The sequence below is a fragment of the Hyaena hyaena genome, unplaced genomic scaffold (assembly GCF_003009895.1).
Source record: "Hyaena hyaena isolate Hyena2069 unplaced genomic scaffold, ASM300989v1 scaffold_203, whole genome shotgun sequence".
NCBI classification, from domain to species: domain Eukaryota; kingdom Metazoa; phylum Chordata; class Mammalia; order Carnivora; family Hyaenidae; genus Hyaena; species Hyaena hyaena.
Genome location: NW_024080835.1, coordinates 1,537,825 through 1,558,396, shown reverse-complemented (window position 1 = coordinate 1,558,396; position 20,572 = coordinate 1,537,825). Strand labels below are relative to the sequence as shown.

The following is a 20,572-nucleotide window of genomic DNA, read 5'->3' as shown; positions in this document are numbered from 1 at the left end:
CCCGCGTCGGGCTCTGTGCTGACTGCCAGCTCAGAGCCTGGAGCCTGTTTCAGAGTCTGTGACTCCCTCTCTCTCTGACCCTCCCCTGCTCACGCTGTCTCTCTCTCTCCTAGAAATAAATAAAACATTAAAAAAAAATTTTAAAAAAATGAGCAGAGGGGCGCCTAGGTGGCTCAGCTGGTTAAGCATCTGACTTTAGCTCAGGTCATTATCTCACGGTTTGTGGGTTCAGGCCCTGTGTTTGGCTCTGTGGTAACAGCTCAGAACCTGGAGACTGCTTTGGACTCTGTGTCTCTCTCTCTGTCTGCCCCTCTCTTACTTGTGCTCTGTCTCTCTCTGTCTCTCAAAAATCAATAAATGTTGAAAAAATTTTTTTCAAAAATGAACAGAGAAGCTGAATGGACATTTTCCCAAAAACATACAGACAGCCAACAGACACATGAAAAGATGCTCAACATCACTAATCATCAGGGAAATGCAAATTAAAACCACCATACGATTTCACTTTACATCTGTCAGAATGGCTAAAATCAAAACTACAAGATAATAATAAATGCTGGCAAAGATGTGGAGAAAATAAGACCTGTGTGCACTGTTGGAGAGAATGTAAATTGGTGCAACCACTGTGGAAAACAGTATGAAGGCTTCTCAAAAACCTAAAAATATCAACACCATATAACCCAGTAATTCTACTATTCAACCCCAAAATATAAAAACACTAATTCAAAAGAATCTAAGCACCCCTATGTTTACTGCAGCATTACTTACAATAGCCAAATTATGGAAGCAGCCTAAACACCCACCAATAGATGAATGGATAAAGAAAATGTCGTGTGTGTGTCTGTGTGTGTGTGTGTAATATTTTTCACGGAAGAATATTTTCCAGCCATAAAGAATGAAATCTTGCACTTGCAATGACATGGATGGAGCTAGAGAGTATATAATGCTTAGTGAAGTCAGTCAGCCTAAAAAAGACAAATAAATACCATGACCTCACTCACATGTGGAATTTAAGAAACAAAAAAAAGAGAGACAAACAAAAAAAGAAAATTTAGAGAACTGCTGGCTGCCAGAGAGAAGTGGCTGACAGGTGAAATATGTTAAGGGGATTAATGTACACTTATCATTATGAGCACTGGAAAGTACATAGAACAGTTGAATCATATATTACACCTAAAGCTAATATAACACTGTATGTTGATTATATTTGAATAAAAAAATAAAAACCAAAATCGCTGCCAACTGTTTTCCAAACTAGTCGTATAACTGTCCATCTGAATAGCAGTATATGAGAGTTTCCTTCATATTCTTATCAATATTTGAAATGGTCAGTCTTTTTCATATAGTCGTGTTAACAGATATGTAGATATTTCATTTCCTGATGATTAATGATATTGAACTTTTCGTGTATTTATTCTCTCTTATATTTTCATTCATAAAGTCCTTTTGAATCTTCTGCCCTTAAAAAAAATACCAAGATTCAATTTAAAAAATGCAAATAAGATAGGATGCAAAATGAATAAAAATGCCCGGCCAAGCACTACCATAGGAGTTTCAACATTCACTATCTTTTACTTAACATACGCTTAAGAAGTAAAAACAACCACCACAACCACAAACACAACAACAAAACATTTCTTTCTTTCTATAAATAAGGAAACTGAGGCCTAGAGAAGTTACATTACTTAGCCAAGGCCACATAGCTAAAAGTAGGATAGCTAATATCAGAATTCGGACAGTCTCATACAAAGTCAATTAACCACTATGCCATACTGTTTCTCTCAAATGTTAAAATCAAACAGAGTAATTTTGGAGTCTATAGCTCATGTGAAAGAAAAAGTACTATCATGAAGACAGTGGGCTTCGCATTGTCTCACAATACAACAGCAATAAACAACTTTGGCAAACAATAAAAATTAGGTCCAGTGTCTCACAGACAGAAAAAACTTGTAAAATGTACTACTTAACAGATTATTCAATAGACTTTTCAGGGACAGATATCTGTGGCCAAAAATGTTTTAATAAAAACTAGTAAGTATTCCATCTAAATAAGCAGAATTAAGTTATAATGGGCTGTTCAATTAAGCAAACTAATGTGCAAATAAAATATTAAATATACCCATCTACACAAATATTTACACTCCAAGAATTTTTCCCATTATAGTACCTTACTTATTAAATTTAGAGTTTCTGATTATTTGGAACTATTAATAAAGGATTTGTCCAACCATTTTTACATTGTAGTAGTGACACAAGCCTTAGGCTAATACTACCCAAAGAAATTTATTTACAAAATAGGAGATCTGACAATCTATTACACAGCAGCAAGACAAGACTTTTCTTCTCTTGAGAAAAAGCTATTACCTTCATGGTAAAGAGAAGACCGAATGAACTAATACAAAGACATCCTATGCACCAGCCTAGCAGCATTTACCCACGTTTTTTATTGCAAAAAACAAAAACAGAAACCCACATCTTAAAAGTGGAATTACATATTTAGACGTTTACAAGTCACAACTCCATCTCAAATAAAGGACTTTCATTTCTCTCGGGTCCCATGAAAGGGGTATATAAGGTTATTTTTCTAAGTCTCTTCTCATCTTAAAAAAGAGTTTTTATATACTACATGCAAATATAATTGTTATGAATTCACATGACTTACACTGATGCAGTGAGCTGTCAATTAGAATTCCAAAAAGCTGCCAAACTGGCCAAAGACTTATTTATAGGCCAAAGAGCTATCTAAAGGACAAAGGCTGTCAATGGGGGGAATGGGGAGAGAGCCAGAGAAATAGGCTCCATAAGGAGTTTCGGCAGATCACCCAGAATTTTTATATTTCTTTGCTTGTAATAAATATAGTTACAAAATCCTATATTCAGGCAAAAGGGGTCAAGAAATTGTCAAAAAATTCAAATAAGTGAATCTTATAGAGCACAATATAATTTTTAAGTTAATAAATAATTACTGTGTCCATCACTATCCTAAATTCTAGGGATTAAATACTTCCCTCTTATGAGAACAGGGTTCAGTATTTCCTTTTCCAATTTATAGCTATTTGATTTCTAACTAGTGCCTACTTAATTTCTAGTTCACTTTTTATCAATGTATAGTTTTTTAAAAAAAACTCTAAAAACTAGTAAAATGTTATACTGTATGAAATTTGAATATTTTAAATGTTGAGTAAAATATGGGAGTTTAGATTAGTAAGGACTCAATTCACCTCAGTGGAAAAAAATTCTAAGATTAGTCATATAAAAGATAAGGCATATAATGCTGTGAGTTTATTTTATTTAGCCTATCTTTATACCCCAGGAATGTTAATACTTAAGTAATAGCACACACACACACCAAAAAAAAAAAAAAACCAGGAAAAAAAAATTTAAATGATTAATCAGGCAGGAGATATTTTGTGGGGTGATGGGATATAAATATTCTAAAACCTGGAATGTGGTAATGGTTGCAAAACTATGAAAATTTCCTAAAAATCATTGAATTGTACACTAAAAATGTGTTTTATGCAAAATAAATTACATCTCAATAAAAGCTTTTAAGAAGTGATATATATACACACACAAACACAACCTTCCCCACCCCTAGCAAATTGGAATTCTACTGCATTATTATTTAGAGACTGCTGGGAAGCATTCACTCAATCATTCAAATATATATCAATCACCTATTTGTCAAGCAGTAGAAATACAAAGGCGGATCAGACATAGTAGATCAATGGCCTGAAGGAGTCAGTTCTTACGACAGAGAAACATAATTTAATAAAATAGTAATAAAGTCTAAAATTTTGCAAACATTTGGTGCCAAATACCATTTAAAACACATTACTTGATTTTACTCATAAATGTGTTATGCATGTACTGTTTTTGACAGTAAAAAGTCTAAAGTAAGCAAAGAGAGACTAAAGATGAAAAATATAAGCTGAATCTTTAAGAATAAATGAAAACTGATCTAGAGACAGGCTTTGAGGTATAAATGTATCATATACAAAACGGGAGGACTATAAAAGATGGCACATGCAGGATCTGTTGAAGAATGTCAGAAGCCAGAAATGGAAAAGAGCAAGGAACCAAATCAATCACATCATATAATGCTCACCTACACAACACTTCAGAGAAAAGCGATTGACTGGTGTTTTCAACCCAAATGATCATCACATCTTAAACATACCTGGTAGGTACAATATTTGTTCAACCCAATAAATACGGTAAACCAAATACTAAAATGTTTAACTACAAAAGTGTTTTCTCATTCCTTTCCTATTTCTACCTCCTTTCATTTCCACTTGCTGATCTCTCCAGCAGCACTAATCATGGTGCTTATCCATGCGTTTGCCAAATATCATGTATGCCGGCAAATTGTATATGGCAAATCCATGGTAACTGGAAAGTAAATTCCAACTTTCCATTTATGATAATAAAAGTGACATTTTAAATGCTTAATGTTAAATGCTTACTCAAACTGTGATTTCTCAGAAATATTTATTAATAGTAGTAGTAAAATTCTAATTAGCACCACTAATGATGGGCGAGTCTTCATAAGAGAATCATATTCTTACCTCTAACAAGTAACAAGATTACTCTAGATCGAGTATAAGTCTGAAAGTAAATACAACAGGAGGAGGCCAGATTTAACCATGGCAAGCTACTGGAACAGTTTTAAAAAATAATTCTATTAAAAATAATAATACTTTAAAATGATCCACATCTAGGGGTGTCTGGATGGCTCTGACTTCAGCTCAGGTCATGATCTCACAGTCCATGAGTTTGAGCCCTGCATCAAGCTCTGTGCTGACAGCTCAAAGCCTAGAGCCCGTTTTCCGGTTGTGTCTCCTGCTCTCTCTGCCCCTCCCCCACCCACACTGTCTCTCTCTCTCTCTCTCTCTCTCTCTCTCTCTCAAAAATAAAAACATTAAAAAGAAAATTTTAAATGATCCACATTTAAATTATAAGCACTGAAATAATTTATTAGTGTATAATTATAATGTAAAAATCACAAAAAATGTAAGAAGTTGTTAACAGTTGTTAACTCCAAAGAATGGGATTATAGTAGTTTCACTATCTAATATTTGAACAATAGGGAAATGTATTAAATTCAGAAGTTATACATATTCTTCGGAAAAGTCTGAAAATAAAGGGGAGAACGGAAAAAAATTGAATTTCTAGTTTTTTATATTCACCTATTTTGTGTAAGATAAACACATACACACACACAGACACACACACATTTTTGGTGTCATACCCAAGAAATCACTGTCCAATCCAATGTCATGAAGTTTTTGTCCAATTTTTTGTCCTAAGAGTTTTGTTTTAGGTCTTACAGTTAGGTCCTTGATCTGTTCTGAATTTAATTTCTAGTATATGGTGTTACATAAGGGTCCACCTTCATTGTTTTGCTTGGGGATATCAAAATTTCTCAGCCTCATTTGCTGAAAAGACTGTCTTTTACCAGTGAATTATTTTGGCACTCTTGTCAAAAATCTCTGATATAAAAAAAAATCTTACATACAAGAGTTTATTTCTGGGTTCCCTATTCTATTGGTCTATGTTTGACTTTATGTCAATACCACACTGTTTTGACTACTGTAGCTTTGGAGTAAGTTTTAAATTGGGAAGTGCGAGACTTCCCATCTTTCTCTTCTTTTTCAGGATTGTTTTGGCTATTCAGTGTTCCTTGCAATTCCATGTGGACTCTTCTCTATTTCTGCAAATAACACCACTGGGATTTTGATAGAGACTGCATTAAATCTGTAGATCACTTTGTAGACATTTAATAGTAAGTCCTCCAACCTATGAACCTGGGATGTCTATGTGTTCTCTTTTTTTTCAGCAACGTTTTGTAATTTTCACTATGAAGAGTCTTTTATCTCATTGGTTTATTCCTAAGTATTTTGATGTTACTGTAACTAAACGTGTTTCTCACTTTCCTTTACGGATTGTTCCTCAGGAGTGTATGCTGATTTCACATCCTGTAATTTTGCTGAATCATTAATTACTGCTAACATTTTCTGGGAGGATCTTTAGGGTTTTCTACATAAAAAGATCAAGCCATCTACAAACATAATTTTACTTCCTCCTTTCCAATTTGGATATCTGTTATTTCTTTTTCTTGCCTAATTGCTCTGGTTAGGACTTTCAGTACTATGCTCAACAGAAATGGTTAAAGTGGGCATCCTTGTCTTGTTCTTATTCTTATAGGAAAAACTTTCAGTCATTTATCATTGAATATGTCGTCTGCTGGGGTTTTTCATATTTGATCTTTATTATGTTGAGGCAGTTTCCTTTTATTCTTAGTTGAGGGTTTTTATCATGAAAGAGTACTGATTTTTGTCAATTGCTTTTTCTGCATCAATGGAGAGCATGTGTGGTTTTGTTCTTCATTCTGTTAATGTGTTAGAGTACAGTTATTTTCATATATTGAACCATTACACTGCATTCCAGGAATATATCCCACTTAGTCACAGTATCTAATCCTCTTAATATGCTGTTGAATTCTGTTTCAACAGAATCCTCTTAAAATGCTGTTTGCTACTTTTTTGAAAATTTCTACCAACACTATTCATCAAGGATATTGGTCTGCAGTTTTCTTGCAGTGTCTTTGGCTTTGGTACCAGAGTAATGCTGGCCTCATAGAATGAATGTGAAAGTATTCCCTTATCTTCAGTTTTTTGAAAGAGTTTAAAGAGGATCAGTGTTAATTCTTTAAATGTCTGGTAGAATTCACCAGTGAAGTCTTCTGGTCCTGGGCTTTTCTTTGTTGGAGAATTTCTGATTATTGATTCAATCTCTTCACTAGTTTAGATTTTCTGTTTCTTCAGGATTCAGTCTTGGTATGTTGTATGTTTCTAGGAATCTGTCCATTTCATCTAGGTTATCCAATCTGTTGGTGTATAAGTCATACATATCCTTTTGTTTTTGTTTTTAAATGTTTTATTTATTTCTGATAGAGAGACAGCATGAGAAGGGGAGGGTCAGAGAGAGAGGGAGACACAGAATCTGAAACAGGCTCTGAGCTAGCTGTCAGCACAGAGCCTGACGTGGGGCCCGAACCCACAAACCGTGAGATCATGACCTGAGCCGAAGTCGGACGCCCAACCAACTGAGTCACTCAGGCGCCCCATACATTTCCTTTTGTAATACTTTTCTCTACAACACACATGACAAGTAAAAACATTATCTTACATGAAGAAATACTAAAATATGGATACATAAATAAGTACTCTAAGAGTTCAATAAATGATCAATACAAATTGATGAGGAAAATCTATATGCCAGACTCTGTGATGAGAATTTATAGTAGTATACAAAATAAACAAAGTCCACATTGAACTGATGCTTCTAATTCAACTGAGGCTTCAGTGAAACTTTGAAATATAAATCAGAAATGGCAAAATAAAGAGAAAACAAGTGGGTGTTTCCAAGAGGGATCCAATAAAAGCAAAGACAAGAAAAGCAAAACTGAGTGTTAAAGGTAAGGTGGATTTACCTGCCCAAATGGAAGAAGAGTTATACAGATAGGGGGATTTATAAACTAAAAAGGTAAGAATTAAGCTGCTGTTTTGTGACTGCCCCTTCCCTAGCATTTATGGTGCAAACACTCAGATATCTGCTAAATTGAACTGACAGCCTGAAATACTTGGCTTATTAAAAAATTTTTACTGACTTTATAGACAGTAGAAATTCATTAAAGTAATGGTGTTCTGGGAAGTCTACTGAACTAAGTGAATCCCAATGATTCTCATCCAGGGAGATACTCCCAGTCAGGGAACATTTGATGATTTCTGGAGACAATTTTGGCTGTTAACACTGGGAGGGAGCATGCTACTGGCATCTAATGCTAGGGGTATGAGATGCTGCTAAAACATCCTATAATACACACAATGGTTCTCCCACAACAAAATATTATTTGGCCCAAAGTACCAATAGTGTCCAGGTGGAGAAATTTGGCTGTATTTCTACTATAAGTTATTCTCATAAGAACCCAAATTAAGTCCAAATATATTTGAAAAACTATACACATGTAAAAGGAAACATTTTAAAAGATTAATAGCAGTAAGATTATGGAAGACTACTTTACTTTACCATTTTTCAGAAAGATTTCTATAATTACCATGCCATTACCATTTCGAGAGACAAAAATTACCTTGACTTAAAAGGATGTTTTGACTTAGTCACCAATTCTAATCAGAGTGCACACACACATCTTTTTTTTAAGTTTCATTTAATTCTCTCAAGTATTTACTTAAGTGCCACTTACATGCCAGGCCTTGTAATAAAAATTAAGAAAAGAGTGGTATACAAAACAAAGTTTGTCTGATCACAGCTTCTAGCTTGATGGGAGAAATTAATACTGAGTGGACACACTAACAAATTATCATCGGTATTCTTAAGAATAACAACAAGGGGGGCTTACATTTCAATAAGCTTGTTGGGGGATGGGGAGTTGGGAGGACAACATCTCTAAATTACATTGTAGACTCAAAAAATGAGAAATAACCAAGCAGTGAAGGAAAGGGGATGAAGGTAGAGGGGGTGAAGAAAGCATTCAAACAGACCAGCATTTGTAAAGAGCCTCAAGAGGAGAGAGCTATTGAAATGTCAGAATTCAAAGAGTTAAAAGAAGATGAGAGAGTATAACAACTAAGGGAGAAAATAAAGTAACAGAGGTAGGAGAAATAGATAGGGACCAGATGTGGCAAAGCCTTAAAAGTCTCAGTAAAGAGTTTGTAAGCTAAATGTGGTGGGAAGCTACTGAAGCAGAGGAGGGGCATGATTTCATTTTTTAAAAGAACCATGCTGGTTGTTTTATGAATTGGACAAGAGCAATAGCAGAAATAAGGCAATCACTGTGGAGATGAGATTAATAATGAGGCAAATGTTGTGCCCCACATTTTAACAGTGAGTAGAAAGTTAACAGAAAAGAAAAGAATGGAATGACATTAGCTAAATAATGTCATACTTACAACTTCATGTAAGAGAAACTCAGGGATGCTGCTGCAAAAACAAGCAAGGGCTGTTCTTTATCCTGTGACATCCTCCCTTCCAAATCACTGCTGACTGGGGTGGGGTGAAGGGGAAAGCACTTGACTCAGGAAAAACCAATCCATAAGCAGCAATCTGTTTCACCTTGGGCAGAGGTGTACTAGCTCAGATTCTCTCAGTAACTGAACACAAAATTACATAAAGACTAATAAGACCATCAATATCTAGGAAAAATAAAACTTATCAACTGGGTTAGTGGCTGGCAGAGCAGCACAAAAAGTACCCATGAATTCCTACCATGACACTCTTACCTGAAGTATGCTGCATGAGACTTGGCTCCTTAATTTTCCTAACATATCACCCTTATTTGACCTAGTCTGAATAAAGGTGTTCCTTGCATTCTTAACAGCTTAATCAAAGCAAGTACCCATTCGGTGGGATTTTAATTTTACAGAAACTGAGGTTAAAAAAAATGTATTAAGCTTTCCTAATGGCATATAGCTATTAAAATGCAATCCTAGGTCTTTCCATTCTAAAAATCCAGCTTTTCCGTGAACCTCAAAGGAAGAGTTACCGGACTGTAAACATTTAGGATGTCCTTTCCCTTTACGTTTGAGGAATATGTTATTGTACATTTGAGTTTAGGAAAGAAAGATAAGAGATCTACTATAACACTAGCTCACAGTAGTTGAATATCCCCACAGGGTCAGTGTAGAGCAGGGATCTGAGAGATCTTGACTTGCTAGAATTTAAACTCCATGATAATTTAGACAGTGTTATTCATTATTCTATCCTCACTGCTTACAACAGAACCTCAGACATAGGCACTGAATAAATATTTGCTGAACAAATGAATTCAACATAGAGAATGGCAGATGGAGAAGTCAGTAAAGAGAGATAACAAGAGTTCATATGTGACCCTTTGGTAGTAGAACGTTGTCACAGCCTCTATTTACTTCTATTAAGCTTTTTAAAAATAAATATATATAGCTTTACTGAGACATGATTCACACACCATAAAATTCACTTATTTAAAGTGTACAATTCAGTGGTTTCTAGTAAAAAGTTGTACATAAATCACCATCTAACTCCAGATTACTGTCTTCACCATAAAAAGTCCCATACCCATTAGCAGTCATTCTCCATATGCCCCTTGTCCTAGGTCTCGGGAAGTACTGATCTACTTTCTGTCTCTATGAATTTGCCTATCCTGGACATTTCTTTCATATAATTGAAATTATAGAATATGTGATCCTTTATGACTGGCTTCTTTCAGGTAGCATAACGCTTTCAAGGTTCATCATGTTATAGCATGCAGCAGTGCTTCATTCCTTTTTATGGCAGAACAGTATTTCATTGTATGTATAGACCATATTTAGTTCATCCATTCTTCAGTTGATGGACATTTGGGTTGTCTCCGTTTTAGCTAAAATGGATAATGCTGCTAGTAACATTCATGTACAAGTTTTTGTGCAGACACTTGTTTTTTTTAATCTCTTGGGTTTATACCTAGGGGTGGAAGTGCTGGGTCACATGTTAACTGTATAACTTTTGAGGAACTATCAAACCACATTTCAGGGTGGAATACACCATTTTACATTCTAATCAGCCATGTATGAGGGTTGCACTTTCTCCATATCCTCACCAACACTTGTTACTGTGTTTTTGCTTACTTACTTTTATTTTACTAAAGAACCCTTGCTAGCAGGTTGAAATGGTATTTCATTATGGTTTTGATCTGCCATTTCCCTAATGAGTAATGATGTTGGTCTTTTTATATTTGTTTACTGGTTCTAATTAAGCTTTTTCATCATTTGAGGAGAACACTGTTACTATTTTAAAGTGACAGAACAAAAGGGAATGGGCAAAATAAGGAACCATTCTACATCTGTATTGAACGATGCTGCTTTATAATTTTGTGTTCAGTAAATTTCTTCTTTCTTTCCTACTTACTCTTAACAAACCCCTTGTTCTTGTGACAAATCTGAGGCTTAGGTGAAATTACCAACATCCCTCCCCATCTACCACACACACATACACACATCTGGACACATGGCATGTGACTTTCTTGCTGGCCAATCACAGAACCATATTCCTCTACCCAGAGCGACTGAGGCATAAGCATGCAATCAAATCTTGATCAGTCAGTCCTCCTTGGACTTACACCAGAACTCTTATTATAATTAATGTCAGTTGTGGCCCTGGACTTACTGGGTTATGAAAGCTTATGCTTCAACTAACGTGAGCTGGGTTTCTTTTCCCTAAAATATAAGTACATAGTATAAAAATCAGCTCTTTTAGCCTAAAGCTATCAGACTTAACTTTTCATACTAACAATCAACATTATGAAGAAAGAGTTTAGGGTATCCTTAAAGCCACTATTTAGAGAGTCAAAAAAGACTGGGTTTCATACTCACTAAAGAACCAAGAATAATGTAACAATTACTTGAAAATATTAAGACTATATTTTGTTTGCTTTTCCGGACCAGCAACAACTGAAAGTGAGCACAAAGGACGAGAGTAAACAGGCAAGAAGAGTGACAAACAGGACAGGGTCATTCGGTACAACCAAGTAGACACTACTTGTAAAGCTATCAGGATAAAATTACCATTAACTAAATAAATTTATGTAATATCTACTTTAAGGAATCACAAAGACAGTCTATAAAAACTAAAGTATATAGGGCACCTGGGTGGCTCAGTCTATTAAGCATCAAACTCTTGGTTTTGGCTCAGGTGATGATCTCATGGTTTGTGAGTTTGAGCCTGGCATTGGGCTCTGCTGACAGCACAGAGCCTGCTTGGGATGCTCTCTCCCTCCCCTCGTGCTCCTTCCCACTCAGTCTCTCTCAAAATAAATAAACTTAAAAAAAAAAAAAAAAACTGACAAGTATTACGAGTATATACCGATCAACTAAACTTTTCATAAAAGAACAGCAAGGGGTGCCTGGGTGGGGCAGTCCATTAAGCGTCTGGCTCTTGCTTTCAGGTCAGGTCATGATGTCACGGTTTGTAAGACTGACTCCCACAATGGGCACCATGCTGACAATGCAGAGCCTGCTTGGCATTCTCTCTCTCTCTCTGTTCCTCCCCTGTTCACTAGCTCTCCCTCTCAAAAATAAACAAACATTAAAAAAAATAGGAAACTGAGAAAATGATTTGCTTTCTAATATTAAAAAAATGTCTACCACCAAATTATAAAACACCACATTATCTTAGGATTCTGACTTTTGTTAATAAAAATTTAATAAAAATCCAGGTTTCTCAAAACACATTATTGAAAACATAATTTATGTTAAGTTTCATGTACAGTAAATTTAGGGTAAAAGTGATAGCTAATAAAATTTTGTTCTACTAGTAAATAAACAGTAATAGAAAAAGCTTAGATTTTAAATAGTCAAGCTACTCGTACATTACCAGCATGTCTATGACCTTAAGTCATTTTTTATCACCGGTACTAAACACTGTGAATTAGAGCTATTTTCTGATTAATCTTACAATCTTGTGGAAAAAGTTATAAACTACATAGTAAATACTTAACCTACTTACAACACAGAATTAAAGAAATGAAGTCAGAAACTAGTAACTTTGCCACAATTTGGTTGAAGCACACAGGAGAAAGGCTTTCATTTAAGTGCTAATGAAGGGAAAAGAAGCCTTCCCCAATTCATGTGATATGATTTGAACTATGGTACAGAGTGGAACAAAAGGAAGTGGGAACAAAATGTTATTCTGACAGGGAATACAAGGGGTTATTTGGATATAATGAACGATGAAGCAAACTGGAAGAAATTTTAAAAAAGCCTCCATTCACTCTGCATATACTATATGCCAGGCACTATTAAGCATTTAAATGGTTTAGAAAGATTAAGTTAACTTTTGTAACTATTAAATGGAGGAAACAGAGTTCATGTCCAGGTGTGACTCCGTAATCCATGTTCTTTAACTGTGACACTACAAAGTCTTTTAAGAGCTTTATTAATTAAAAGTGACAGTCACCTCTTACAGAAGCAATGCTAATCAACAAGGACAGTGGTTCTCAAAGTGTTATCAATGTCCCTGTGGAAACCTTTTAGAAACCTTTTCAGAGGGTCCACGGGTCAAAACTATGTTCCTATTACTACTGATAGTTATTATTGCACTAATATTTGCACTGCACTGCAATGCAGCAGGTAAAACTGCTGGTGCTTTAGCATGAATTAAGGCAATGTCACCAAGCTGTGTAAGTATTCACTGTATTTCATTTAAAAAACAACAACAACAAAAAAAGCCAGTTCATGTAATATCCCTGATAAAGCAGTTAAAAAAAAAATTACCTTTACTAAAAACCAGACATCCTAAAATTTTGTGATAAAATGGGGATTACACATAAACCTCTTGTGCAACCTACCCATTTCTGCTGTATGATGACTGTCTCAAGGAGAAAGTTTTTGTGCGCTTGATTTGCAAACTGAACTAGTCATTTTTCTTCATGGAACACCATTTTTACTTGAAAGAACGACTGACAGACAAATTATGGCTATTCAGACAGAGTCTGGCAGATGTTTTCACAAAAATGAGCAAAGTGAGCTTATGGCTTCAAGGAAAACAACTTACAGAGTTTCTTGTTAATGATAAAATTTAAGCTTTCAAGTGAAAATAAGAATTTTGGAAAACCTGTATCCAACCACTGTGAGCTTCACAAATTCCCAATATTTAAGATTTTTCTCCTGAACTATTTGGTGACACTAATTGACAATAATTGTGAATTTTCATTATATAATAAAATGTGTCAGCATTTGGAAGATCTATATAACTCTGTGAACTAATATTTTCCAAATGACCAATGCATGCTGTTACAAAATCAAGCATAGGCAAAAGATACATTCCAGGTTTTAACATAACAAGAGTATGAAAGGCTCACTAATGTGGCTTCAGATTCCATATTGCAACCAACCTTTAAGAAACTACTATTTTGTGGATTTACTGTTAGAATAAAAAACAAAACTTTCCATAATTATCTGAAAAGCCTATTAAAACATCCTCCCTTTGGGGCGCCTGGGTGACTCAGTCAGTTTAGCGTCTGACTTTGGCTCAGATCATGATCTCATAGTTCATGGTTCGAGCCCTGCATCAGGCTCTGTGCTAACAGCTTGGAGCCTGGAGCCTGGAGCCTGGAGCCTGTTTCAGATTCTGTGTCTCCCTCTCTCTACCGCTCTCCCTCTCAAAAATAAATAAACATTTAAAAAATTTAAAAAATATATAAAATAAAACATCCTCCCTTTTCAAATGTCTATCTGTGTGAAGTTGGATACTCTTCATATATTTCAACCAAAACAGCATTAGCACAAAAGACTGAATTCAGAAACAAACATCAGAATCCAACTATCTTTTCTTGAACCAAGTATTAAGAGACACCTCAAAAACAAACAAAAAAACCAACCCACACAAACAAAGCCCTTTGAGGGTTCTTAATTTTTAACAGCATAAACACATCTTAAGCTCCCAAAGCTTTGAACTGAAGCCACTGGAAGCACATATAGTATATGTCTGTCCTTATTTAATAGGTGCCAATACAGAGGTTGTTCTCACATTAACTGTAAAAAAAAAAACCAAAAACCAAAAACCAGAAAAAACCCTGGAGTCTCCCCTAGCCCTGTCTTTTACTAAGCCTAAATAGCCTATAAATGTGTTCTCTAGAGTTTAAAGGTCACGGAGGATATACTATTTCCAAAACTCTCTCTGGGAGAAAAAGGAAACACTTACTGAATATCTACTATACCCAATGGACTATGCTTTCACATATAGCCTTTTAATCAACTTTCAGACCTGTGTCAAGGCTGAGAGAAGTTAAAATACAAGTAATATGGTATGGTATAAATAAGTACAGACTTTACATATACCTGAATTAAAACCATTCCTTAAATGTGATGATATTCAGTCACTTAACTCTAGAGATTTTTCTTCTATGAAATAATTTCTACTTATTAGACTGAGAAATGAGAATACAATTAAAAGCATATACAGTGTATGCTCAAAAGTCAGTTCCCTTCAATCATACTTCTCTGTTCCAAAACTAAACCAGCAACTACCAAAATCATCATCCAAGGTTAGACTTGACAACAAGCTCTCATTTTATCACTACAGGCCTTAAGTAAGTAGATGAACACTGCTCGAGAAAACACTTGAAAACATTTTGAGGACTCACAGTAACAGGTATTAGACATCAATGCTTAAAAACTATCTACACACTTTTTTCTAAAGTAATTTAATTCTTTTAAAGCTAAATCACTCCTACAACTCTTCCCAATCTTGTATATATATTCATTTGACATACTAGGGACTATGATAAACAAAGACATTTTGGTATCTCAAAGAAGATTATCAATGAAGCAATTCTGAAATTGAAGGTCTCGTAAACCAGGAAAGCTGGCAGGAAGCACAAAAACAATTATTTAATTCCTAACTATACCTCCAGATATTTCATATTGTCACATGCTTGGACTATTATATGAAAAATTAGACAGTAGTTATTTTAAGTACAGTAAATATGTTCCAAGATTTGTGATGAGAGAGGTCAGTCTCTAAAAGTTAACAAGACTTAATAGCTTAACAATGCTTTTCACTCTGTATAGTTACAAACCAGCAAAGCCATTTAACAACAAAATAGCTAATCAATTTATTAAATTCTTCCCAAACAAGCAACTATTTATTTCTAAAGTTCAAGCTGACTTCATATTTTATGTTGTGTGGACAATCACAAGTTTCCAACCATATAATATTTTATTATTCTTTTGTATTTAGGGTTTTTTCCTTAAAGTTGTATTTTTATAAGATCTAATGATTCTCTAACAGAATTTATGCTCTACTAGACCCTGGATATTCTCAGAACTTCTATAAAAATCATGCAGGTTTATTGGAAAGTCTACAAGAGTCCTCCCTCTACTTTTAAAACCTAAACTAGATGAGCTTAATCTGCTATATTTTGAATTTTTTTTTTTTTTTTTTATTTCTAGGAGAGAGAGAGAGAGAGATGGCGCGAGCAGGGGAGGGTCAGAGAGAGAGGGAGTCACAGACTGAAACAGGCTCCAGGCTCTGAGCTGGCAGTCAGCACAGAGCCTGACGTGGGGCTCGAACCCACGAACCGTGAGATCATGACCCAAGCGAAAGTCGGACGCTTAACCGACTAAGCCACCCAGGCGCCCCTGCTATATTTTGACATATACTTTATTTGAAGTTTGGTCACTACCCATTTCCTGTGTTGCATCTGGTGTACCCTTTCTATGGTTACTTTTATTTAATAATGATGATCCTTTACCACACTGCAAGAAAGAAGCCAAGCCTTGAATACTATCTGAGAATTCCTATAAACTATTTTATTTTACATGGATACAGACATATGCTTTCTTTAATGCTTTTATGATTCAAGAAGTTAGCATGACCACATTTTGGAACAGCCAGAATGGTAGAATGAAAGCTAAGAATGAGTGTCGTATTTAAAGCTCTAAATCAGTTTCTAAAACTTAGAAATTATGACTTTAGAAGGGTCAATAATTCCCTGTGGCCAAACTGCCCTTCAATGAGCAATTACAGATCCATACCTTAAAAACTTTCCCTGTTAATTATAAGTTCAATGTAACTTAAGTTCTGTATGGACACAGAGAAAAAACAAAGAGCCAATTGCAAACAAGGGAATAAAAGAATCAATTACAATGAATCCTATTAAGTCACCCTCACCCCCAAGCAGAACAGCTAAAAGAGATAAAATGCTCAGATAAAACGCTAGGCATCTTCCTAACATTAACCCATTAATTTTCACAACACTCATGAAGCAGATGTTAGGTACCTCTAGTTTTACAGATGAAAGACTCATAAATTGATTCTCTCAAGGTCACACACAAATTTAGATTATCAGATTACACTAAACTCCAAAGCTTTGTACTCCATTAATTTCAAACCAATGTTAGATCAAACTGAAAAATGGTACAATTATCTCATTTTATACGCTATTCCATATTTGTGCTGTCCAATAAGACAGCCAATAGCCTCATGTTGACTATTAAGCATCTGAAATGTAGCTAGCCCAAACTGAGATAAGCTTAAATTGTAAAATACAAACCAGATTTTGAAGACTCTGGATGAAAAGAATATAAAATACCTCAATATTTTTTTACATTGTTGATGTTATATTGGTATCTTGGATGTATTGGATTAAATAAAATTCATTGAGCACTGGTCTATACTTCTTCACAAAAACCTCCCAATGAAACAGATGCCATCATTAAAACCTAAACCAAAAAAGCTGTTGTAGCAAAACATAGAAATCAACTTGTAAGGGAAGATTATGGGCATAGTAATTGTTCTGAGGGACACAGACATATATGTAATTAATAAATAAACAAAACAAGCCATTCTAGTGTTCTCCAAAGATAATAAAAGATGTTTTTATCTCACTACAGGTGATGTGACTAAGTAAGTGAGGAGAAAGTATGATTTTCCATTAGAGTCATGTCATTTTCTTAGGTGGAAAACTGAAAATATCACTATTCCTTTTGTACACACATGGTTATTAAAGTTACCAAAGGACGCATGTAAAGCACTATAAATTTCTAAAAAATTTTTGGTTACTTTATACTTATTTAAATTTTTTATTTTAGAAAGAGAGCATGGGTAGGGGAGAGGGAAAGGGGGAGAGAGAGAAGGAGAGAGAGATTTTCAAGCAGGCTCCACACTCAGCGAGGAGCCCAATGTGGCATTTGATCCCACAAGCCTGGGATTGTAACTTGGGCCAAAATCAAGAGTTGGATGCTCAACCAACTGAGCCATCCAGGTGCTCCTATTTATAGCTATTTTTAAAAATCACTTACAATATTGTTTGAGTACAGTCAGCACAATCTCACTTTGACTAAGTAAGAGATTCACAGTAAAAGGAAACATCAATTTACAAAAAAAAAAAATCACTTTAAACAGTTTGGCAATCCCAGAAGAGGTTACACATAAAGTCACTCTATGACCCACTAATTCCACTCCTCAGTATATAACCAAAGAGAAATGAAAACATAGTTCCACATAAAATGTGTAAGAAACTGTTCATAGCAGCATTATGAAGAATAGCTAAGAAGTGGAAACAATGCAAATGGCCATCCACTGATGAATGGATAAACAAAATGTGGTATGTCCAGTTTGGAATATTATTTAGCATATTATTCAGCCACAAAAAGGAATGAAGCACTGTTACATTTTAGTTACATGTATGAACCTTGAAAACCTTGAAAGCATTATGCTACCTAAAAGCAGCAGTCACAAAAGATCACATAAGGTGTAACTCCATTTACAAGAAAACGTCCAGAATAGAAAAGTCTAGAGACACAGACTAACTGGGAAATAGAGACTGCTCATGAGTTAGGATTTCCTTTTGTAGTGATAAAAATGTTCTAAGATTGACTGTGCTAATGGTTGCACAATTATGTGAAAACATCAAAACCACTTTATATAGGTGAATGGACTCATATATGTATTACGTTTCAATGAAGTTGCTTAAAAAAAATGCTGCCAGAAATATTTCCTAGAAGGGAAAGGATTTTAACCTGTCAAGCATCTAATTGGTATTTTTTTGGATTTTGTAACTAGTGGTATTTATGCTTTTAAAGTTTGTATTTTTTTCATTCTAAATACTGATATTAGTAAAAAATTTTCTTCATGACATCATTACACAAGGTAAACTTAATAAAATCATAAACTGAACATTTAAAATGGTGATTATTATAGCATGTGAATTACCTCAATAAAGATGTTAGAACTTTTCATTTAAAAAAAAATCACGGGATAATGTCTCACATTAACCTTAAAACAGTCACAGAATTAAGAGCCACAGCCACAGCTCCTCAAACTATGAAAACCACTGAAAACAGCACCAACTACCTTAGAGACTGAATGGCTTCGTGAGAAGCCCAGAAAATAGTAACTATCTCAGTCAAGCAAATGCTCACAGTTCAAAAACAGGTGATGAGAATCTGAAGATCTCAGTATAAAAAAGTACAGAAGAACAACGTAAAAAATACTTGACCACTTTCTTTTTAAAAACTAAACTCCTGATTCAGACGCAGGATTGAAGTATTAAAAACAAGAAACAAACAAAAAACCGGGTTTTCCTAGACTCTTAAAAAGTCTTCCATCAAAAATCTGTGGTGTGTGTGTGTTGTGTGTATGGTTTCACCCACACACCTCATGTAGCCTAACCACCTCGGGCGCAGCTGTATGGAGGATAATGAAGGGTTTTTTTCCCGTCCTTTTAAAATAATAAAACGTTATGGTGCCATTCCATAACCCACCCCATCCCCCACTACCACCACCAGCAGGTGGAGGGAAAGGATACTGTAGACTAGAGGATGACAGCTTTGTATAACCCTGTGGACTTTATATATAAGAATGCAGCTGGTGGTCTCTCAGGAGGGGATAAAGAGATTTGTGAGCAAGCTGAAATAAGGGGTATTCTTTGCCTGGAAGAGGGCACACCGTGAGCCACATCTTGAATCAGCTATATCCAGAGTAAAACACAGGCCGCTGGAAGGCACTGTTAGCATCACCAGGATGGCCTCTCACGCCGGGGGTGTTTTTTTCAACGGAGAAGTTGACTCCTGTAGTTTGGATATTGGGGGGAGGCAGGGGTAAAGCGGGAGTCGGGAAGACCAGAAAAAATGCCTTTAAGTGGAGACGCCTCGGACCCCGCAGGGGAAGTTCCGAGCCCCACTCGGTCGCCACACACTTGTCCCCCCACCTCCCACCGCCCTCCTTTTCGCGGCGCTAGACGTCGGGGCCCGGAGGAGAGCCGGTATCTCCGCCGCTGCCGGGGCTGGGGCCGCAGCCCGGCCGAAGCGGCGCGGCACACGCACGCCTCCTCCGCACTCGCCGCGCCCGGCCTCCCCGCCGCGCGGCCCAGCCCCTCGCACCCGCGCCGGGCTGGCTCCCCCTGGCAGGCCTAGGCCGCGCCGGCCGTACCCCAGCACCTCGCTCCCCGGCGGAGGTGGACCAGGCCCGACACAAACTTCCCGGCGCGTTCGCAAAGGCGTCACGGACGGGCCGGCCCCCAGCGCCATTCCCCCGCGGCCCGGCGGCGGCACCCGCCCCTACTCCCCACACTCGGAGTCCCGGCGGAGATCGGCCCGAGGCCCAGAGCCCCCACCCCTCCGGCGCCTCCGAGTTTACCTCCAAGTCGCGGCCTTTGTTCTTGAAATTCTTGAGCCGTTGGTTGTCCAGTTTCTCGTTGTCCGCCATGGCCGGGCCGGTGACTCCTTCCCCCGCCCGGGCCCCGCGGGATCCGCCCCAACCACCACGCCGCACCGACACTCCCAGGAACCGGGCCGCTGCCTGAGCTGCAATGCCCGCCGGGCCGCCGCTTCCTTCCTCCTCTAACCTGCCTCCGCCGCGGCCTTCTCCTCCTCTCCCCGCCCGCCCCCCCCGCCCTAACCCCAGCGCGACAGCAGCTCCGGCAAAGACAACTGCGGGGCCGGGCGGCGGCAACGGCGGCGGAATGTGCTGCCGGCTGAGAGGGGGAGGCAGCCTCGATCTGAGGGCCCCGGAGTCGCGGCCACGCCCATCATCG

General features: G+C 36.9%; 1 protein-coding gene across 1 annotated transcript in view; it reads right to left on the bottom strand.

Annotated features, from left to right (window-relative positions):
• KPNA4 (karyopherin subunit alpha 4) overlaps positions 1–20,362 on the bottom strand; it is a 73,699-nt gene extending 53,337 nt beyond the window's left edge. Inside the window, exon 1 of the mRNA XM_039241971.1 lies at positions 20,176–20,362. Within this exon, the coding sequence (XP_039097902.1) occupies positions 20,176–20,244 (69 nt within the window). The 5' untranslated portion in view covers positions 20,245–20,362. The remainder of the gene's footprint in view (positions 1–20,175) is intronic.
• Between the last annotated feature and the right edge of the window lie 210 nt (positions 20,363–20,572).